The 23962-nt window shown below is 33.8% G+C and overlaps 3 protein-coding genes and 1 non-coding gene across 5 annotated transcripts; 1 reads left to right on the top strand and 3 right to left on the bottom strand.

Moving 5' to 3' along the window:
• Window positions 1-273: 273 nt before the first annotated feature.
• LOC130733372 (ETHYLENE INSENSITIVE 3-like 1 protein) lies at window positions 274-3695 on the bottom strand. Its single transcript, XM_057585526.1, has 2 exons — window positions 3537-3695; window positions 274-2524 (listed from the first exon to the last, which is right to left on the bottom strand). The coding sequence occupies exon 2, from the start codon at window positions 2375-2377 to the stop codon at window positions 545-547; it is 1833 nt and encodes a 610-aa protein (XP_057441509.1). The 5' UTR covers window positions 2378-2524; window positions 3537-3695; the 3' UTR covers window positions 274-544.
• Window positions 3696-10409: 6714 nt separating this feature from the next.
• LOC130733370 (AP-1 complex subunit sigma-1-like) lies at window positions 10410-14209 on the top strand. 2 transcript variants are annotated; one of them, XM_057585525.1, is made up of 7 exons: window positions 10410-10672; window positions 11331-11417; window positions 12348-12439; window positions 12744-12852; window positions 12935-12970; window positions 13853-13939; window positions 14039-14209. In XM_057585525.1, the coding sequence occupies exons 1-7, from the start codon at window positions 10670-10672 to the stop codon at window positions 14108-14110; spliced, it is 486 nt and encodes a 161-aa protein (XP_057441508.1). In that variant the 5' UTR covers window positions 10410-10669; the 3' UTR covers window positions 14111-14209. The 2 variants fall into 2 exon arrangements, with proteins under 2 accessions (XP_057441508.1, XP_057441507.1); XM_057585524.1 differs by lacking the exon at window positions 10410-10672 and adding an exon at window positions 10738-11141.
• A 4139-nt stretch (window positions 14210-18348) lies between these two features.
• TRNAL-CAA (transfer RNA leucine (anticodon CAA)) lies at window positions 18349-18432 on the bottom strand. Its single transcript has one exon. It is a non-coding gene; the product is annotated as a tRNA-Leu (tRNA).
• A 1222-nt stretch (window positions 18433-19654) lies between these two features.
• Window positions 19655-23080, bottom strand: LOC130733369 (leucine-rich repeat protein 1-like). Its single transcript, XM_057585523.1, has 6 exons — window positions 22688-23080; window positions 22278-22349; window positions 21649-21792; window positions 20606-20677; window positions 20435-20506; window positions 19655-19962 (listed from the first exon to the last, which is right to left on the bottom strand). Exons 1-6 carry the CDS (start codon window positions 22903-22905, stop codon window positions 19890-19892), a joined length of 651 nt encoding a protein of 216 aa, XP_057441506.1. The 5' UTR covers window positions 22906-23080; the 3' UTR covers window positions 19655-19889.
• Between the last annotated feature and the right edge of the window lie 882 nt (window positions 23081-23962).

Genomic DNA, 23962 nt, shown 5'->3' with positions numbered 1-23962 from the left:
TTAGACATCGTGACCCTTGAAAAGACCCCACCACACACTAGCATCCACACAAGTTGGTCACGCAATTGAATGGCATGTAATTTGGCATCTGCCAAACTGTGATGGGGTCCATTATCACATGAACAAGATAAGCATAGTAGAGACTAGAGAGAGAAAAAGATGCAGAAAAAGACAAACCACAAACTCTAATCTAATACCAAACCAATTTTCCCATAACAGGGTTACATATTCAGTTTCCTTAATCATGAATGTGGTTAAAGAAAGGAACCACAATTTATGAGAGAACTACCATCTTATTTATTTCACAGTAGTACATATAATATAGTGACAACAATAGGGCTAATTAACAATGATAAAAGCACAAAAGGGTTACATTATAGGAACATGATCACCATATAACTTATTAACCCATAATAACAGAACAGACCAAGCACAACAAAATATCTAAACCTACACCATTACATGTGAAGAAAAATGCAGTCACCACCTTTGACTCAAGGGAGTTTCACATGATCAGAGTGGCAACCCTTCTAAAAAGTCATTTTCACTGGTACCATATTGAAACATCTGGTTGTTTGTGAAGTGTGTCCATCCCTACTCCGTGTAGATCCTCCTTGAAATCAAAAGATGCCAAATCACATGCAGAGCCAAATATCATGTGGATATTATTGTTGTTGTTGTTGTGGTTGGTTTCAAAGGGAGAGTTCATAGCCTTGAACCGGTCAAATTGACCGTCCTCTCGCGCAAAGAAGTTGCCATCCATCACCATTCCTTGACCAGAAAAGAAATTGTCCTGTTGTCGCTGAATGCTGGGCTGAGAAAGGTTTTGGTTTTCTGCAGCTACAGAGTTGTTATTGGAACTTAAGTTCCTGTTTCCTAAAACATTTGTATCGTAGATCGACATAAGGTCGCTGATCATTTTCTGGCCATCCTCTGGAACTCCAAGCCCAGTTAGATCGAATGAAGGTGGAACCAAATTAGCAGACTGAACTGAAGTGTTGGGTTGAACCAATGACTGGGGGAATATAACTGGCTTAATCTCAGTAGCATGAAAATTAGGACCACCATAGTCGGCAGCACCACTTCTATACGGACAACTCAATTGATGATTGTCTCTAGCAGACCTGTCTTGAAAGGCGAGGCGAACTTCATTATAAGGGCACTGAGGATGTTCACATGTGTAAATTTTCTGATCCATGATCATGTTAAAGTCACTAGAGACCTTCCTCTTGCGAATGAAGTCCAAGTTTGTGACAACCTCTCCCTTGATTGGATGAGAAGGTTGCTGAACTGGCAGCATTCCCCTCATTCTCTCCATCCCGTGATTGGATGGATGGATATTCTCAGGTTTTCGTTCCACCACATCAAAGTTCGGCTCATCATCAGCACCATCAACGTCATACTCGCTGCAATCATTGATGACCAAAGACCCACTACCTCCAGCAGAGGATAATGGAGGGCAATAATTAGGATAAAGCTCTCGAGCCAAAGACTCCTCTTGATTGATGATGGAGAGCCAGGTTGCACTTTCCTTGGCTGTCATTTTATCTTGAAGGCATTTGGACTGCCTCACAAGCTTGCGAATCTTGGCGATATCAGGAGACATGTGCTTGATAACTGCAGTTAGAACACCAACCTTCCACGCCTTCTTCAGGTCGTGAGGTTTCTTGTAAGGTGGAGGGCCTTGATCTTTAGGCAAACCAATTTGGGGCCACCATTCTTCATTCCCTGTGGGCCACCATGGTGGAGGAACACCCTTCTCCAAGGGGAACCGCCTCTGAGGGGGATCACAGTGCTGCATCAGTGCTGACAAGAGGGAACCCAAGGTGGTGTCCTGTAACTCTTGCAAGGTATGCGGAGTTGGACCAACAGAATTGCATCCATCGTTCCTTCCTGGGATCGCGTGGTCCGCTTGATACTTGGCTATGGCAGCTGGACCGTTCCGATCAAAACGAACCTTATCCTTCCACCATTCACGAAGATTGTCAGATGCGCCAGTCACCGGTTTCCCCTTCTCAGGAATTATCCCATACACAAATCCTTGCGCCTTACAAACTTCCATCATTTTCAGCATGTACTTCAGTATTCCATCTTGTGCTCTTGACATCTTTTTCCTCCTTGCCTGTTCTTGAGACTGCCTTTGCTTTGCTGCATCGATTCCTTCCTTAGCCTTAGTTTGCTCTTTCAGTCTCTTGAGACGCAGTTTATCCCTCCACATCCTCCTCTCAAGCTCATCCACATCCATTTCTTCATCACTATAATCATCATCAACTACAGCTTCTGACTCAGTTTGCTTGACAGCAATATCCCCTTCTCCAAGGGAACCACAAAACAGATCCAAATCGCCACAAAACCCCATTTCATCAAACATCATCATCTTTTCTCAGGCAAAACAAACCCAAAGGTGGTGTAAATATTCAGAAAACTTGGGTTAACAGCTTCAGATGGAGTGAGTAGCAAGATTTCAAATTTCACACTGCAAACCAAGTCACCAAATTCTCAAGCTTTTAAAGGCCCTTTACACCTGTCAAAAGCAAAAAACAGAGAAAAATTTAGAGGAGCAAAGATCAAATGATACTTTCAAGATGAAGTGAATATCAAAAGCATCAAATCTATGCCAATATCTTATATGAGATTCACTAGCCACCCGATTTCACTAGTAAAAACGTGAACTACAAAAAAGAAAAGAAACAACTTAATTTGATCAACAAATAAATGAAATCAGACAATTTTTGCTCGTATCTGAAAACCTTAATCCATCAATAAGCAAGGATATCCAATTGGAACAGATCTAAATCACCCACAGACCAAACATGAAAATACAAGAACCATAGTTTTAAATCAAGGTTTTAGAGGTTTCTGAAACCGCAACGCGACCGTGAATTCAGCCTCAACAACCATGTTTATTCACAATTTTCCGCAATACGAAGGACTTTAACGCAACCGGGAAACCGGCCACGTTAAAACCTTGGCAAGAACAGTAAGGATATAGCATACTTCAATGATTCATAAATCTAGAAAAGATTCGCTCATAAACCTATCATCAAACAGGTGGCGGCTGAGAAAAAGAAAACATGTTTAAGAACAAATTTCACAAGAATATCAACAAAACCTTCAATAAAACAAATCAAACCAATAATGAACAGAGGATCTGAAACCAAACCAATCACTCAGAGACCCCAAAAAGCCATCAATATCATCACAAAGCTAAGAACATATTGAAAATAATTCAACTGAAGACAAAACACCAATCTAAAAAACATCAAAGCTTCACAAATTAACAGGGTAGAAAGCTAAGAACATATTAAAAAAACAAACTTCAACTGAAAATCAGCAAGCTAAGAAAATATCAAAGCTTCATAGATTAACAAGGTAATGAAACCAACACCAACATCAACACAGACAACAACACAACTTGCAGAGACACAAACAGAGAAAAAAAAACAGATGCCCACAAATTGTATTGAGCAAACAGATAGCAAGGAGGAAGTGAATAGACAAAAAGAATATATTTTTATCATCAGGGGGAGGCTTACCAGAAGATCCAGAAATGGGTCTAAACAGGTCAATAAGGGGAGAAGAAGTGGGTTGTTTTAGAGAGTTTGAGCAGAGAAAGAGATGGAGGAAAGAAACAGAGGAAGGTGTGAAGAAAGAGAGAAGAGAGGGTTAGAAAAAGGACAGGGTGTTGAGCATTATCCTGGTTTTATTATATTGCTTTTGATTGAATATAGAAAGTGGTGGTGCTCTTGGTGAATGTGAGTGAACATTATTGGTGGTGTGAAAAATATAAATTCATATAAAATCCTGAATTTCAGGAGAGTAATTGAAGTGACATAATACATATTTATAATTTTTAATACATTACCTTATTTTTCGGCGCAGAATATATTTTATGCCACGAGCAGTGACTAATCTTCTCGCAGCAGATATTGGCCCTGAGTGGGTAAAACAGAAGGTAGGTCACGAAATGTGCTTCATTTCCGTGGGGGTGTCTAATACATTTATTTATAATACTTTACTTGTAACGTTGGCTAGGTGAATCCCTTCTTAACCTCGGTTTAATCAGTTTTTGATATTAATTAGTATATTTATGATCATATGATGTATACATTGGTTAAAATTAAATAAAGTTTGCTGTTTTTTTTTTTTCTCTTTCATGTGTGTTTGTTTGTGTGTGGGGTCCGTGTGTGTCTCGTAGTGTGCTGATATTGATAAGGTCACCTGACTGACCAATTACAAAGTCCACTCACACAAACGCAGAGTATTTTAGTCTCTACCCAAAATGCCTTAATAACATGTGACAAAGGTTAGGTTTTTTTTTACTATTGTAGTCATTGTCCTGTGATCCTTCTACTTTTGTAAATGACTTTTTTTAGTACAAGTGGTTTAGCTTTAAAGGAGTTTTTTTTCATCTTGAACAAGTGTCGACGATACAACTGACTATTTTCACTTATGGTCAGCGCATTAAGTCGTACGTGTCTGATCAATGTGTTTTTTCAATCATAAGAGTTAGAATTCGAATTTTCAACTACTTGTTTAATGTATGAAATATTGAACAACTACGTCAACTCATTTAGTTAAAGGAAAAAAAAATATCTAAGTTTGTGTTTTGAACTGCGTTTGTCACAATCAATTTTGGTCAAACTTACAACAGTAATAGTGATCAGTTTAAATAGAAATGAATTATGTTTGGATGCAATTATAAAAAATAATTTTTGTTGGTAATATTATGAAATCTAGTTATAAAATCTCACAAATACTCAACACGAAAATTACTCTCTCTCTCTAGCTCAATCATAATTGAAAGTTTCTCGTTTAGTCGTGATGATAAAGATAGTGTAATCATATCATATTGTAATTTATTGTTTGTTACGTCATTAAGATATGATAATGTAATCATGTCTCTTATCTTATCATGGTGATCATATGTGTAAATTTTATCCTAAGGAAGAATATAATTATAAACCAACTTGATAGGATATCAATTAATATGTATTTATGTACTTACATAATTATTTATAATTTAGATATAGACAAATTTTTAAAAAGTAAATATATTAATAATATTTTTAAATTTAAACATTTTTATTATTTATCACTTTCTACTATTAAATTAAAATCAATTGGTTACTTATATATTTTTAATTTAGGTAGACTAATTAATAAAAATAATTAAATTCTAATTTTAAAACATATATAGACTCATTCACAAAAAAACATATAGTGATTATTTCTTAAATAATTTATAAAAATTATTAATTTGGAAAAATTGTTAATTTAGAAAAATTATTAATTTAAAAAAATTAAATTTATAAAATATCATATACTTTCATTATTTATATCATATCCTATCATCTCAAACCCATATTTTATTCTTATCATATAAAAAAAAGATTAATTTTTCATTTTCTATTTAAATATTTTACCGGAGTAATCTTGTTTGAACTGGGAATTACATCTCTTATTAAAGGACTTTTTTATATACAAGACTCAAATTTGAAATATTATGGGAAATCAAGTATGTACAACATGAATCAATTAGTGTATTTTGTTAGAGCGAGTAAATAAGACATCATTACTCCAGTATATTACTACTCCCTCCGTTCCTAATCTTTTGTTGTTTAAGGTTATGCACATTGTTTAAGAGTGCAATCATCAATATATTTGTTGACATAAACACCCCTATTTAATGTTGAAAAAAAGTGAAGAGAGAGACTAATAGTTATTGGTTAAGAAATTTGCTATGATTTTGATTGGTGAAGATAAGAGGTGGTATGTGAGAGGTGTAATATTAAATGAGGGTATATATGGAATAAATTGAGAAAAAATGCATTGAGTGTGTAAAACAACAAAAGTTTTGGAATTTAGGCCAAAAGTTAAAACAACAAAAGATCCGGAACGGAGGGAGTATTTTTTTTTCTTTTCTGGAATACTAAAAATGTTAGTAAAACGTAGTGAGTTGATGAACGGGTTTAGTTTGTGGAAGGCACTGTGGGAAAACATTAATGGGGAAATTCATTCAATTCAATTTAACTTGCCACTTTTTGCCTTCTTCCAATGCGCCAGTAACCGCAAACTCAGCAACAGTAATATGAACATATACTAATTATACTCTTCTGTGAATAATTGAATTTAACTTGCCACTTTATTAGTGCAAGTCAATGACATTCCTTTTCACACGCACCCATTTTTTCTTTCTATTTTAGCTCTTCTGTGAATAATTTACCAGACCTAAACGAAAGTCATGCAGAGTTAAGATTACAAAAATCAAAAAATAAAAATGCATTATTCTTCTAATTATATGACAATTTCTGAATTTCCTTTATTTGAGAGTAGTTTCCAAAAAAGAGATAAATCTGAACAATACAATCATATTGTTCTGGCCGGTTCTTAAGCTCAAATGCTTATTAATATCGTTAGTCAGCCCCAAAATTAAAGAACTATTCTTAAGTATGTGTCATAATTAAGGGAGGATTAGATTACTTAGTGAAGGATCATTTCATCTCAATACGTATTTGAGTGGTCATGTAAAGGTTGAGATACAACAAGCAAAGCACGTCGGTCATAAATCAATTATGCGCTCAAAAGCTCTCTTATAAGGACTTTCCTTGAATTTGCAGAGGTAACAGTGACGTGTCTCGAGCCTATAAATACAGGTGTAGTCGATCATTTACTTAACACATATCCATTCTAGCACATACTTGAGAGCTTATGACCCATAGATTCTCTCATTGCTCTCACTTTGACTTGAATGTCATAGAATCCTTTACATGTACCCTCACGCCAAGGTACAAGGAGCTTCACCGTGCACCTCAAGCCAGTGCAGATCGTGCCCAGCCATAAAGATGAGGAGAACCTCATAGTGATTTCGGGAAGAACACATACATTGATGGTTATGATTAAAAGTTAGTACATCAGGTCCTTTTTTTATGGACCAAGTAAACTACTTCAGGTCAATTAAAGAATACAATTATTTTAGTTAACATAAAAAAAATTAAATTCATTATTTATTTACATCAATTTTAAAATTATTCTTAACTAGTTTATTCATTCATATCAACGATGACCTTTTTTTCTTTTACTTTTTTAGGGCTCCGTCCTGAACCCAGACAAGGAGATACCACTCCCACTATCTGCGAAAACTGTATTAAGGATCAAACTGCTCGTGATATTATCTTAAGAGAAACAATGAAAAAAAAGGAAAATGAAGAAGAGAGAATGAAAGAGAAGAGGAAGAAGTGCATTGGGTTTATATTGTGAATCAAATGTTCCAATAGAATAAATAGATAAATATAAGTAGGCAATAAGTAAAAGGCTAAAAAACTATATATTACCCTTAAGACAAATAATAAAATAAAGTTATACAATCTTTTTTTTACAAAGTTATACAATCTAACCATACATATAAATATAATTCAAAAAGCATTTAATTAAAATATAAATTGACCAAAATACCATCATTTGTATCCACCAACGAAGTAGTGAATTTAAGAATTTGGGCTTGAAAAGTGTGTAATGCAATCCTAAAGTAGGAGACTCATTTAGTTCCAAAAATACAAGGAGTAGTGGGTCTGACTCTTCTAAATTGTTATCCAGTAAAATTAGTTATCATAACTATTGATTGAGTTGACCAAAAAAATAACTATTGATTGAGTTACATTATTAACTTATTAATGTAGGTAGTCGTTATAAATAGTCGTAGTAACTTATTTTATTCTATAAAGTGAGTCTCATCACTTTATATGAACCAAATCTTATATCACGAATAGGTAGAAGAAATTTATGAGAATCCCATCCATTAAATGAAGCTATATGCAGACACATTGTTAAATGAAAGTTGGGGTAAGGCTTTCTTATGTATGTTTTTGTTTTTTATTTTCTAGAATTTTCCATATGTAGTAGAATGAAAGGACATGATATTATTTGGATTCATGCCATGGTCTTCCATCTTTATCTATTCTGGTTTCTTCCCTTTCCCCTTCATCATTTTAGATTGTTTGCTCTAAATTTAAAGACATGTGTGATGTGTGTATTAGAGTGACTTGGATATATATATATTTTTTCTTATCAAAAAAAGAGTGAATTTTGCAGCTTTACCACAAGTCAAGTTGGTTGTCTTTTTTTTAAAGTATACATTATCATGAAACTTTATTTGATTATTTATTAACATTTTAGTGAGGTGTAAATTTGTCTTTAACTTTCTCTTTTATCTCATATTTACCTTTTTTAAAATTAATATCGGTGTGGTTAAACTGCTGCCAAAAATTAATTTGTTTTCACTGGAACTTTGTGGCAGTTCAAACTACCGCGGAATGACATGTAATTTTACCTTGAACTTATAATTGGCGGCAATACTAACCGCCGTTAATGCTAATTACTTCGCGCAGCGGCAAAACCAGCGATTCACTAAACCGCCGCGAGAGGCACTGTGCAGCGGTTGAAACCGCCGCAGGACGTCCCAGAAACCGCCGCAAAACGTATTTTTTCCTTGTAGTGATTTTCTGCTCTCCTTAGTTTTCATTCTCAACCAAGTAAGGAAAAACAATAATTTTACCAACTTATTCCCTCGGTCCCTCCCTCATTTTCCTTTCTTCCATTTTCATGTCATCCAAACACATTGTGATGGAGTGGATGTTTAAAAAAAAATCTTTAGGGTCGCTAATAAATTTAGTCCTACAGATTTTTATACTTTTGTAGTTCTAACAATGTTTAAAAAATGAATATTACTGAAAAAATATTCATTTTTTCTGTTAGATTTTAAAATTAAAAAACATAAACATAAAAAATTTGGTGAATTGAAGAGGATCTAAGATATTTTTCCGTACAAAGTCGTTACCAATATTGTTGTCCAAACGTTTGGTAGCGAGTTTGGCCCAAGTGTCCTTTAGTCCTTCTATATTTAAATATGCAAAATTTTGGTCTTTCAATTTTTTTCGATGAAATTAACTCCCTCATTGGTGTTTCTAGTTTTATTTTTCTAGTTAAAACACTCAAATTTCATTTTCTATAAATATTTAGAGAGTTTTTTTTTGGTAAGTAGGAAAAATAAATATTTAGAGAGTTTGAGATGTAGTTTGTTTTAAAACTAGTTTGAGATGTAGTTGAAACATTAAACAATTTTAAATGTCTAGAAATTATAAAAGATATATAAAATTTTGAAGAAATTTCCAGGATGTGGGGTTATAATTAGAAAGAGCTGAAATATGGGATTTTTGACTACTTCAAATTAAATTTGTATTATTTAATTGATAAGTTTTGAAAAGAAGAAAATTTTAAATGATTTCATCAATTTAAATTATGAAGGTCTTGAGTACTATTCAGGATTCAGGCCCTAAACAATGAAAGGATATGTCGTCTCGACTCAACTACGATGGAGTTTGTTTGTCGTCCTCCATCATCAGAGAGTGGAACGTCTGTCATCAAGTTGGGAGCGTTGTAAAGGTGCTTGTAAAGAGACTTTGACGCTCAAGTCAGGTATAATTTTGGCCGAATAATGATGGGTATGCATACCTAATGAATAGGCTCATGCACCTTTTTATAGTGTGATGTTGCTAGTAAGTCATCGTCACGTAGCAGTAACATACTATGACGGCCTCGGCATTGGACGTAGGGGGTTGTTAGATCATACCAGAGGATGCCATTTCTCAAACCTCGATGGATGACTCAGATGGACTCTCGGGTTGATGTTTATATGTTTCTTCTATCATGTCCAATATTCTAGACCCTTCTCATAAGAATATCTCCAATGACCTGGATGATTGGTTCAAGATCCTTCCATAAAAATATCCATTGGGAGTACTCTTCATGTTTGCAATTCCATATTCAATTGTAACCTTTGGATTAACTTTCAAGAAGTCCGTGTATAATTCTAGCGGATCAAATAGATTTGCTCTCCGTATCTGACATGTCTTAGGTTCAAATCCCCGCTAATCCTTTTGGGTGAGGTAAATGCAAGTCTTTTGTAAGTGTTTTTTGAGTTCAAGTCTTTATCTGCCTTAGATTGATGAATCATCTCTCATCCTAAATTTGTTGTAATAAAAATAATAGATTTGCTCTTTTTTTTATACATCGAAAAATAATAGATTTGCTCTTTGTTATAGAACAGAAGCTATAAAATATAAATAATAAGGGGCTTGATTATTTTTTTTTATTAAAATCATGTGTTTTATTTTGTTTTGTTTTTTGAAATGAAAATTATGTGTATTAAAGTTCATACTAATTATAAATTTTCAAAAGTTATCAAACGCTTTTATTTAAATTAAAAATATATAAAAACATTGCATCATGAAGTATACCCTATAAAATATCTTAAGACAAAGAAACACTAGTTAGGACGATTAGGAATGTGTCCTTAACTTGTAACTAACAACTTCTCAATGAACCATATATATCATAAAAAAATCCTGCATATTTGGAAATTGGAAATTTTATTTTTCTTTTGAAAAGGTAGTAGTCATATGCACAATTTATGGCCTTATGCGAAAACTAATGAAACAAGAGCGTTCAATTTTGACCCTCAACTTTAGCTAGAATGTTAGGATCTGATAGATCATAACACAATTTTGATATGTAACGCATCACAAAGCAGAACACCATTGTCCCTTGCAGAGAAGTAGAAAACAACAGAGTTTTCTTGTATTCCTCTCAAACTCCATTATTATAATCAGCCATGGTAACTTTCTCCCTTCTCATTGTCGCCACTTTCTCGTGATTTCATTTCATTTCCTTTTTTTCTTTTTCTTTCAAAGATTGAAATTCAGGTTACATGTTAGGAAACAATCATGAGATTCTTTCCATTGAACCTAACCTCATTCAAGTAGTGTGTGAGGTCACAATTTGTGGTATTGGTTTAATACACTTCCATCCCATTTCTGAGAAGATGAGTTTGGTTTGAAAGGACATATAATATAGATTTTTTAGTCATAGATCATATGTATGGGTATGTATCTATTATACATGGATTTTTTATCCGGTATAGGCTTGATTTTCCCTAAAATCTTGTTATTGTCAAGTATTGTGGTTGAAAAAGATTCTTGATCTAACTTCACTTGGTGATGATTTCTACTTGAACAAAGTTTATCTCATGGATGATACCTGTATAAGGGCAAATTTGATGTTATAAAGCTCCTAATATGTGCAAGGTACATAAAAAAATAAATCTAAAGTACGAAGTCTTACCTTACATTTTTATAAGTGATTGATACCACATATGACTAACAACAACCTTAATGATGCAATGAGGCTGGCGCTCCATGAATGATAACTATATTAGACCAGAAAATGAAACTTGTGATTTTTTGTTTGATAAAATATAATTCTTTTTGTTGTAGATTCACTTTGTGCTTCTCTTCAGTAGACAAGGAAAAGTGAGGCTCACAAAATGGTATTCACCCTATTCTCAAAAGGAAAGATCCAAGGTACCTATCTCTAATTGAAATATCTTATATAAATTGTCACATTTCAATCCAATGTATATGATCATGGTAATTTGAATTGCACGAATTGTTGGGTGAGAGTTCCATCCAATCGGTACATATCACATGGAGAGTATAGTTTGGTCACAAAAAATGCAAGTTGAATCACCAAAATAGGCACTTATCTCGATTTTGGTGATATAATCAGAGGACCAAGCCAAACAATAGAAAAATTGTGGAGCTTGTTAAGGTTATTTACTAGCTTTTACCATATTTTAGTTTTTAGAGTAATTAATTCATAATTTTCTGTCAGAACCTTTCATAATTGAAGGTTATATTTGGATATTAGTTGACAAAAGTGCAAATGCATATTACATTCATTTTGAGATAAAAAGTAAATAAGACTTTTCTTATGAATTGAGTTAATTTGAACAATTTATGAAAATAAACTCTGCTTATAGGTAAGTTAAAAGTTATTTACATAAATCTTCCAAAAACTTACATAAGTGATTATGCTGTAAGATAGGTAATCTCTTTCAGGGGCATAAATAGATTAGAGATTTACAACAAAAAGGTTGAAGGATTAGGTTGTCCATCTTTTCTCCTGTGTGAGCATAACTGGATATGTTAGGTGTTTTTGGATGTTCTTGTGTGTAAACACTTTCACCAAATTATTTGATAGTTTGTAAACCTATCACAAGACTACAATGGTTATTCACATGCCACTTGTTTGATATATAAAATATATTTTCCCTGTTATCAAGAATGTAAATTATTTTATACTGAACAAATTATACTAGTATTTTATACTGATCCAAACATGTTTAGGCTTATATCATGTGCTTGCTGATATTTTTTATATTTAATGCTTATGTTTATGTACCAACAAATGTTGTTAAGCCGTTTCTTCTTCTGTTTTTTCCCCTTTTGGAGGTAATTAGAGAGTTAAGTGGCCTAATTACCTCTCGTGGCCCTAAGCTCTGTAACTTCGTGGAGTGGAGGGGATTCAAAGTTGTTTACAAAAGGTGGGTCAATAAGGTTCACTTTTTTATTGCTAGGATGTCAATTAATTCTGAAACTGAAAAAATTACTCACATATGTATGTTTGGGAATCCTACAATTGATACTATAGTCAAAATCAAATAGACTCTGGAGAGAAGCTACTCTTATGAGCTTCCGGATGCTCTAAGGAAAAAATAAACTGATCCAAACATACATCATGCTTCTTCTCGAAATTTATTCTAACTTAAAAATTAATTGTAGAAGGATACACGTAACAAAAAGACATTGAATTATGATTGATTCTCTTGGTGTTGTTTCTTGTTTCAGATATGCTAGCCTTTACTTTTGCATCTGCAATGATGAGGAAGATAATGAATTGGAGACCCTTGCCTTTATTCATCACTATGTTGAGACACTAGATCGCTACTTTGGCAGTGTTAGTATCACAAATTGTTAAAGTACTTCATAAATTGTCTACATATTCAAAAGCCTGATTTTGTTTGTGTTCTACTTATCAGGTTTGTGAGCTGGATTTGATCTTTAATTTCCATAAGGTAATACACCTCCCCTGAATCACCATCATCTCTAGTTATTTTGGAAAGCTATTTACAGCACACATTGTTCAACTATGTGTGGAAAGCTATTTTGGAGAAATGATTTTGATACCCAAATCAATTTTGCTGGAATCTTGGGATAGTAGCTTATATATTGAACATAATCAATTCAGAGATTTTACTACTAATTTCACAACATTATCTGACAAAATTCACTTTTCTCAAGAATGTATTATCATTTTAAGTCACATTTATCATAATTAATTTTACAAAAATTAATTCTATCAAAACCAAATTTAGACAAAGCTGGTCCAAAACACATACTATATTTTTGGGTATCCCCTAAAAGATATTAAATCTTATAATCTGTCATGTTAAAATAGTGAAGCTTCTGTGCAAATGAGATTAGATTTGAGAGTGAAGTCTACTTTATGATCAACTATATTGTCTTTGTTTATATATAAATGCTAATAGTGTAATGGAAGAAAAATTACGCTAAGCCCAAATCAATTAAGGTCTGAAGCTCATGTGCCAGAAACTATGAGGAAAAATAAGTTGATTCATCATACTAAATGTACTGGATTGTTTGGATTAACGGTGGACACACGATACAAAGCATGATAACTCAATTGTAGCTTCTCCCAAAATTTGATTATGACTTATGGGGCTTCCTATTACAAAACCAGATACACTATTAGACTTCTAGCATGTTTAAATTTACTTTTAGATCTTCCAGAATAAATTATGCTACCACAAAAGCTACTTTGAGTAGCTTCCCCTAGAATTAATTCTCCTTCCAACTTGAAAATCTACTGGGTATCCAAATATGTACTTCCATGTTTATCATGTATCAATGGTTAATGTTGAGCTTGATCTTATCAGGCATATTTTATATTGGATGAAGTTTTGCTTGCTGGAGCTATGCAGGAGACTAGCAAGAGAACAACTCTAAGACTGATAGCTGCTCAAGTATGATTGCAAAAAAGCCCTTATAGTCTTCAACAATTGGCATATATTGTCACATTTTGATCAATCAAAAAATTCTGATCTGTGTGTTATGGATTGCAGGAGGATTTAGTGGAAGCTGCCAAAGAGGAGGAAAGTTCATTGAGTAATATAATTGCACAGGCTACCAAATAAGAGTGTCATTGAGGACTGAATTTTGTTACATAGGTTGCAAATAAAGAAACTCATTATGCGATAATTTATTCTCTATAAACCATTAGAAGAGACTTCACAGTAAATGGTTTTAGTAGAAATTTTACTCTTACTAGAATAATAAGATTCAAGTCTCACTCGTCTTCTTGAAGTGAATTAAGCTTACTGTACCACCCTCTCGCCCTAATTTTCTTTTTAAAAAAGTAAGGTGCAGATTAATTCATTTTGCACTTGTTGACTTAAGATTTTATTATGATTGAGATCCACATCTTGAAAAAGTTATATGCATTGATGGTTTTTACTTTTTAATTTTAAGTGATATATTGGGCCATCTTGCAATATGGATTGTGGCCCATTTTATTTTATTTTATTTTCTTTTTCATACTAGTGTTCTTTACCCGTGCGTTGCACGGTGATTAAGTTTATTGTAAAGATGAATCAGTAGTAATGTGTTTTAACTTAGTTTAGGCTCTTTTCAATAAGTATAAAAGATATGGAACCGAACATATGTTACAAACATGTAGATGAATATAGCACAGTAAATAGATTAATTTGATGAGGTTGTAGATACCGGACTATGTCAACACTTGAATAGTAATAAAAAATAACTTTTTAAGTAATGCATTACATTGAAATTAAAATAAGATAAACATAACAATGACAGCAACATGAACCCTTATTCAAAATTGTAGTCCATGATTAATGATATAAACTTCATAATCGAGCTTGTTGTCAATAAGCATATTTGAGCTATAGAACCTAGAAAGGAAAAAAAATTATAAGTGTAATAATCAGTAACCAATACAAATATAAACAATGTATAGTTTCAAGTTGCTTGATATATTTTTATGCTGCCAACAATAAAGAGAATAACCATATCAGTTTTCCTATTTCTAAAATTTAAATTCAAATTAATTGTAAGATAAATCAGCACTTACATGTCAAATATTATCTAAGACTTCTTGATACACTACGTTGCGTGTAGTGTTAGATACAACTCATTCGTCATCAATGATGAGCATCTTCAACATTTTTCTAGATTTAACTCTATAAAGTGCAACATATGGCTGCCCGTGAGTAAAGACAGGCCTTGGCAAATACAGTCCAACATGAGATAAAGATTGTCCCTGACTTTTATTTATAGTCATCACAAAACATAAAGTAACAGAGAATTGTCTGCGCTGGAATTTGAATGGAATGTCAGAATTAGATGGAGTTAAGCTCATCCTTGGAATAAATGTTGTTTCACCCATCTTGTTTTCATTTAAAACAGTAACAACAATTATATATTTAGTCAATGCGTTGACTATCATTCGAGTGCCATTACACAACCCTGCAGCTTGGTCTATGTTTCGAATGAGCATGATAGGGACACCAGCTTTCAATTTAATTGCATGGTTTGGTATTTCAGAGCATTTGAAATCATTTAAGACTTCAGATGTAAATCATTCCGCATTGTCACCTGAATCTTCGTCTGACTTGCACGGAGTATCACAGCTCAAATATTCTGTTTCATCACCAGGAATCATTGCTAACATAAAGTTGTTGATTTCCTCTAAACTTTCAAGTGTTGGTGCAAGGATCGCTCTTTCTTGAAAGAATGAACTTTTTTGCAAATTATGTGCAAGTTTCGGATATGCAAAATTAACTAATTCAAGCAACGGTTCCTTACACTGTTCAATAAGAAGATCTGGAGGAATCTCAATAAGTGTTTCTTCCTCATCAATCGTTTTAACTGTACCATCTCCCACTTGAAGCAACCAATCTACAAACTCTTTTATTTCTGTTGCTGAAGAAGTTGATGTAGCATTTTGCAAGCTCATATTAACAGTCAACTTCATTACCTTGCAATGCTTCCACAAATATGAAGAATTGATAGCTGAACCGACAATTTCAGAACGGCTTCCTTTGGAAATAACTGGAAGTATTTGTCCAAAGTCGTCTCCCAGTACCACAACTTTACCTCCGAATGGAATGTCATAACCATGGGTAGACTGAGTCTTCATAATGTCATTTAGAGATCTGTCTAAAGCTTCAATGCAATGTTTGTTTAACATAGGTGCCTCATCCCAAATAATTAGGCTTGCTTTTTTCAATAATTCAGCTTTTGGGGAACCTTGACGAAGATTACAGGTTGATATCTCATTTATTGAAATAGGAATAGAAAACCTTGAATGAGCAGTTCTATCTCCAGGTAACAATAGCGATGCAATTCCGCTAGATGCGACATTTAAGACGATAAGGCCCCTTGAACGCAAAGCAGCATATAATATATTCCAAACAAATGTTTTTCCAGTTCCTCCAAAACCATATAGAAAAAAGAATCAACTGTTATCAGACAAAACATCGTCCAAAACATTCTTATAAAAAATCTCTTGCTCTGAAGTAAGAGAACTGACAAATTCATCATGAATCTTTACCATTTCAGCCCTATTATAATTCAACTCATCTGCAACAAATATAACTTCAAAATTATGAATTTCTGAAAACTTAGGGTATGGTAAACATGGAAATTCCTTGAGTGACCTTTCATTGCCTTGCAATATTTTTTCAATCTCAATCATACATAAGTTCTGTAATTCTTCATCCTCTATACGAAGATCTGAAGGAAATTAAATGAAATAAGGAAAATAAATTAAATAAGAAAATTAAATTAAATGAGAAATATTGAGTTTTAATTTTTCCATTTTGAGAAAGAAAATGCATTTACACAACTTAAATTTTTCCTTCTAATAAGACTCGCCATATTTACACTATTTTTTTGCAATTTGAGTTAAACCTTTTTAATGAATGGCCTGACTTTTTTTCCTTAATTAAACACCAATTTTCGTGGTTTTATATTTTATAAAAAAATCTGAATTAATACATTTTTTTTTTCAAATTCTGATCTTTGCTTGATTTATTTCAAATTAAAAAAAAAAACGGAAAAATTGTTAAAAATAGAGCTAATTGAATTAATTCCTCCATTTCTTTTAAAAATCCATAACCGCAAAATTGTTGGAGATTTTAAATAAGGAATGTTTTAAAAACCTATAATGGAATTTTTTGCTCCTAATAAATGGTTTATACAAAAAAAATATCGTTTTAAAAACATAATGAAAATTCAGTTTCAAAAACTTGAATGGCTTTGAATAATGGGCCTCCATACAAAAACTGAAATCAAAATGAGCTTATACTATATTGGTCCAAAACAATAAGACAGTGATACTTGTCAAGTAAAGAGTGGAGGTGGGTGAGAGTCATTCTTGAAGTGCCAAATCATGGAGGTGGGGCTGACAACCTTCCTCTTTTTTAAAGTATATAGATTTACACGATCCAAGTTGAAACCCAATATTTATTTATTTTTTTTAAATCAAATAAAAAATGAGGAAATAGTTAAAAAAAAAAAAGTGAAAATCCATCGATGTGGGACTAACTTGGTCGTGCAAGTAAATACTTTGCTCATGTTGGTACATGTGTGAGTGATCAAACTGTCCGTGGTCCCAAAAAGCTGAACCAGAGAAAAACAAACCACTCTCATCAGCATTTACCCCCTCATAAATTTCCTAAACCAAACAAAACAAAATGAAGAATGCACAGGAATGGAAACTTAACTAACTTTCCAAACCATCAATTAATTGGGAAAATGTTATTTACTATGCATAATGCACAGGATGGAAATCCTTCTACAATTTTAAAGTCAAAATCAATTTTGGGGAAAAATGTATAATTTCTAAGTGATAGAATTGATTCTGAAGACAGTTGAAACAAATATGCTACATGTAGAAAGGTTTATCTATCTTCTAGGAGCTTGGTGTACTTGGCTTGTTGTGCAGTTCATGAATCTCCCAGTTCTAGGAGCTTTATCTATCTTCTTCATTGTTTGATTAGAATCCATCAAGATGATTCTGAACTAATGATATTTCACAAAAGTAGTACATGATGACAGTAAAACACAAAACATAAAGACAAAACTATCTCCTATATGCTGCTTGCCATGCAGTGGTGATTGTTTAAATTTCTTGGGATATGTAAATTGAAAAAGTGTGGTATCTTAGGAATGTTTGAGAGAAAAATGTTGCAACAATCATTATAAGTGTGGTATCTTAGGAATGTTTAAATTAAAATCTAAATCTAAAAGTTTGAGTTAACAGTAGAATAAACAATGACAGTATCATGGCTAAACTGACAGAATATAATTGATTTTGGTGAAAAAAAGTGATTTAAATTAAAAAAAAAATTGTCAGAAGTGGGATTTGAACCCACGCCCTCTCACGAGGACCAGAACTTGAGTCTGGCGCCTTAGACCACTCGGCCATCCTGACAGATGTTAATATTGTTAATACGTTTTGTATTAATACTAATACTTCAGTAACAACAAACAACACATTAAATTCAAGCGACACGATCATTGACAATTCTGTTACATGACAAAGAAAGAAGTAAATTCTCATTGAATACATTCAAACTTGCCTAACTCTACTAGTCAATTATCTTCAGAAATTGCTAACAGTTATGACAGGGGAAATGATTATTGACATGACTCATTTGTCCACGACCACGCACGATTAAGTGTGCATCGTTGATTTACATATTAAATAATTATTTTCTCATCCGTACATCCAATGATGATTGCCGCCAATAACTACATACAATAGGTCGTGGTGATCGTGCTATAAAAGTGTCGTGTCATATGACATATAGCAATAGTTATGACAATAACACAAGAAGCGAAAGTTAACTTCATAAATCGCCATAGATTTGATTCCTTACAAATACTAACAATCTTAGTTTTTTGAAGCCACCATTTCCTACATTTTTTCCATTGGCAGTATATAGCATTGTTGGTTTTCTTTTAACTTCTTGACATAGATATGACCATGTGTAATTGTGGAAGAAGAATAATATGCGTTACTATGTCCGATAATTGTTTGATTCTGAACCAAATTCTGAATGTAATGTCCAATATGTGTTTAAAAAAACAGAAAACAAAACCAACCCTGATATTGTAAACTAGTTTACAACTGAAACTGAACAGTGGAGGGTATGCTTGTCTAGAGTTGAATGCCGCATACATTCAGAGCTCGTTTGGGTACCAGTTAAAAAGTACGAAAACGAAAAAAAATAATGCATCGCAAACACTTTCGATATTCAAACGAACTCGAATCAATGTTACATCCTTTGAGAAGCACATAATTAGTGGCAATACAAAACAACTTACTATGTTATCTAATATTTTACCAATCTATGACAAAATAATATCATGTACTGATGTACTTTTTCTTCATTTAAGAGGGTAACCTCCCTCAACATCAAGCAACAAAACACTTGACTCGAAGAACAAAAAGCAACAAAGAAGAGCAAATCCACTTTTCAAAAAGCCATACAAAACACAAGGTTTCAGTAACCATTTTCATGCATCCTTTGCTTCATAATTGCCACCACCTAAGGAGGGGTAACACACCTCATATCTTAAAATTATTTATACCCACCAATTCTAAGAGGGCGTGCAATAGGAACTAACAAACAGTGTTAGTAGATGAGATAGAGAGCAAAGCATCACAAATATTTTATCAGTGACCAAGTTTTTTTTTAGTATTATATCGATACATACTCATGTCTGCAACACCATTGGAAGATCACAATAGCCAATGCTCATCAGTATGTAAATTTACATATACCAGATATTACATATACCACCGCCCATTACATTATGAGGTAATACACTTCAATTTTATATATCATTCAACACAGATTGAGATCCTACGGCATCACATGTTATTCACGAGCAGTTCGTGTCATAATTTACAAGCCCCAGCAACTCTGGACCTTCCAATCGAGGGTTATTCTCAAAGCTACAGCATTGAAACAGAAGACACTTCACATAAGTAAAAGGAAGATACCATGCTAGCAGAAAATATATTCTAGCTAGATTCTAAAAGGCAAACTTGTAAAGATTTCAGAATCAAGGTACCAGAAAATTGCAGGAACACCAATTATGACTAACTTATAACACAACAAAATGCAATCTAACAACCATCATTGCAAGTGCATGCACCAGAGCATCCTATCAAACAGAATGTAGCATCACACACATGCAATAAGAGTACTAGCTACACCAGTGTATGGCAGACAAGGGTAAGCCGAAAAAGCAAACAGATAGGAAATACAAGATGCCAGAAGCCCAAAACCCAAATTAAAAATAGATGCAAGAAAGAAGGGAGTAGTAAGCATAAACCAACGCGAATAGCACCACATGGAGACTAAGAAAAAAGCCACATGCTAAGAGTTAAATAGATAGGAAATACGAGATATTCTGGGACCTACTTATCCAATGGAATATGCTCAAATGGCCCAGAGGTAGGAATTGGACCGCATAAGTTATTGTTGGAGACATCCCTGAAAATAAAGTGAATGTTTAGACTTACTAAAACGGCACATCTTTGTGATACCTTCGCATAATTTCATTAATCACATATAGACCACAATATGACTTACAAAACTTTAAGATTTGGAAGAGTACTGAGTGACTTGGGGATCTGACCGGTTAGATGATTGTTGTTAAGTCGTCTGCAAAGAAAATACTGATAAGAAACAAGCAAGTACTGAATAATTTATGTCAAAAAATAATAACCAAAGCCATAGCAGTTACCAATGTGGTAAGTAACACCATATAATATATGGTTTTTATTATGTCATTCACTAAATATTAGGTCACACTTTAAATGGAAGCCTTGGAACAACTGTTGTAATTGTTGCTATGTGGCTAGTGGGGAATCTGCCTAGAATAGACCCAAGATGAGACGAACCCTTCCGTAGACCCTGCCATAGTGGGAACTTCATAGCCCCATGTTGCCTTTTATTCAGTAACTAGAGGTTTAATTTAGGGGTTTTGCGTGTCGCTTAACCATGTTTATACCAACCATTTCCTTTTGTGTGAATCATCAAGTTGAATTCTCAAACTTAGCCTTGAGCATAAGAGTCGAGGGTTTTCAATAATGTTTTAGGTCTTCAGATCTAGTTGATGAAGCATGTATCCTAATATGGTTGAAACAATTTCTTCTTGAGTATTTGCCATGTCACTGTTCATGCAGTACCGCACCCAGAAATAAATAAATTGATCTTTAAACTCACATGGTATTGGTCTAATTAGTATTCACCTTACCCTTGAAACTCACTTTTCCTTCTTTGAGCAAGTTTGTATGTTGGGCGTGAGTGAGTGTGTGAATATTTGAAGCAATTCATTTAACATCTACTCCAGTGATTAAGCTGTCTTATATCACATATATGCCCTATAGCTCATAATGAAAGAGCCATATACTAAACCAACAAGGCCATAATTCACCATGCCTCAAATTTATATAAAATGTACAGCTCAAAAACATCATAGTACACAATAAGTATTAGTACGAATGCCCTTGAATTTTCCCCTGAATCATCCACAGACTTTTAAGTCATTCAAATAAAGGGGAAGAAAAAGGATATGCAAAGCACAATCTAATCATGAATAAAGAGTGTAACACCATATTAATCTTACTTACAAAAAGCGAAGATTCTTCAAGTTCCCCAACGAAGATGGGATGCTGCCTGATACATTGTTGTGGTACAAGTCCAAGCTAATTAGGCTCTGCAGGTTTCCAAGCTCTTCAGGAATAGTTCCTTGAATGTTGTTTTCATACAGCTCACTACATCCAACAAGAGAAACACAGTTAACATCAATAAATATGGAAGTATGGAACACTGCAATTCACAAGAAGATAGCCACAGCAAATACAAAATGGTGCATTTGAAAGAGCTAATTTGAGTTTATCTTAATCTTATAGCACCGCTAATGGTTTAATTGGGTAACCTTATAGCTAACGACCTAGCAGTAAACTATTTTGAGCTTATTTTCATAAGCTACTCAGCTTAGTGTTAACTTATGGATAAGCATGTATGCCTACCTATAAACTATTTTGAGCTTATCTCAACAAACTTCTCAAATTAGCTTATGAATAACCACTTATTAGTTACCATAAGTTTAATTAAGTTCTTTTACCCAAATGCACCCTAACACTAATATGTCAATTGTTTCTATAATAACATGACTACATGAGCACATTTAACATGCTTGGAATCACAACATCAGCACATACAGAATATTAAGTAAAGCCAAGGTTAGAGAGCATACAGATACTGTAGAGAGTGCAGATTCCCAAGGTCAGGTACCAAATGTCCAGACAGGTTCAAATTTCCAAGATCCCTGAAAAAAACACCATAATTAAACTCGCAGCAAGAAAATTCTCATACCCAGAAAATAACACATCAAAGAAACACTAGCTAAAGCATTGAAACAGGTAAGGGAACTATCAAAGTACACAAAATTCATGAAAACAAAGACAAGTTAAAGTTTTTATTACAAAAAAAAGTGAAAAATTAAACCAATTCCCAATTGAACTAGTTAACCTAAACCCCGAAAACAAAAGCTCGATCAATCGCTGTTAACGATCCAAGTAAACATCAAACACAACAAGAAGAAGGTGAATTGACAACTAATTTGGATAATTAAGCACAGAAGAAAAATCAGAATGAGAGAGATACACTCGTGTGACACTGTTGTCCTGGCAGGTGACATGGAACCAGGTACAGGGGCTGACAAGCGTGGCATCCCAGCTCTGAAGCACGTTATCGGGGTCGGAGAGGCTCTGCTTGAAGGCGTAGAGAGCGTCGCCTTCGGAATTCGCGACGGCGAAGGGAACGAGGGTTAGGTATATGGAAACGACGCAGCAGAAGAAGAAGGAGAAGAAGGTTGGTGCCATGGTGCTGAAACCGAGCACAGAGAGAAGAGTAATTTGGTTGCTAAATTGGGATTGTGATGGTTAGGGTTTGGAGCGAGAGGAGAGAGAAAGGGAAATGAGCAGGAAGAAGAAGAAGAAGAAGAACCCAAGAAGGAATCTTCACTCAACTCGAGTCTTGAAATGGACTCTTATTCATTGTTCATGGATGGATGGGCATTTTGTTTTTGGGTCCACCGATGAACCATTGATTAGAACCGTTGGATGTGAAATTGGAGGAATGTTTTTTAATTGAGCGGTTAGGATCGAAAGTGTGACAAAAGAGTAATAAGGTAAATATTCATGTAACATATTTCTCTCACTTGAGGCTCCATCGCGTTCTCTCTGTCGTTCGTGAACGCTCGTCGTTGCCCCTCTTAGTTGATGGCGGTTGAGAGGAGTGTTGAGCAAGGCAAAGAAAGACAGAGAGAATGATTATTTGGAGAAGTGAGTTTCGGCTCACGAGACCTGTTGTTGTAGTTGTTGTTGGTGTTGGTGGTTTAATTATTAGGAATTTGAAAATTTAAGGGGTGTTGATTGTTGGGGAGAGAAGAGTTGTTGTTGTTACTGTCGATGACAACATCGTGAAATGATTTCTATGTGAGTTGCAAGCTGAGTGAGTCAGTACCCAATCCGAAATTAAAATAAAATAAAAAAACATATTATCTTCTTCTTGCTCGGGTTCTTAGTGTTGGCAGCTGAGGGAATCAGAGTGGTGGCAATTGAGTCATAAACCATGGCTGAAAATCGAATTCCTGATAAAATGTAAAATATGGTGTAAGAGGTGAGAATGTGGAAGTTGGGTAGTTTTGAAATTTAAAAAAGAATGCGGGTGTGAATAAGATAAAAAAAAAATAAGCCAAACAAAAATATAACACATCTTAAACAAATGAAATAATAATTAACATCTAGTATCAATAATTATTTATTAAGTTGAATGAAAGATTAAATATCATATGTTTTGGGTTGTTTGTAATGAAAAGAAATACACCTTTTTAATTTATCCATATAGAAACCCGGAAGTTTATTGTTAGCTTACCAT

This window comes from Lotus japonicus, chromosome 1, assembly GCF_012489685.1.
Source record: "Lotus japonicus ecotype B-129 chromosome 1, LjGifu_v1.2".
Taxonomy (NCBI): domain Eukaryota; kingdom Viridiplantae; phylum Streptophyta; class Magnoliopsida; order Fabales; family Fabaceae; genus Lotus; species Lotus japonicus.
Note: the sequence above shows the minus strand (reverse complement) of the source record. Positions and strands in the feature narration are given on the sequence as shown.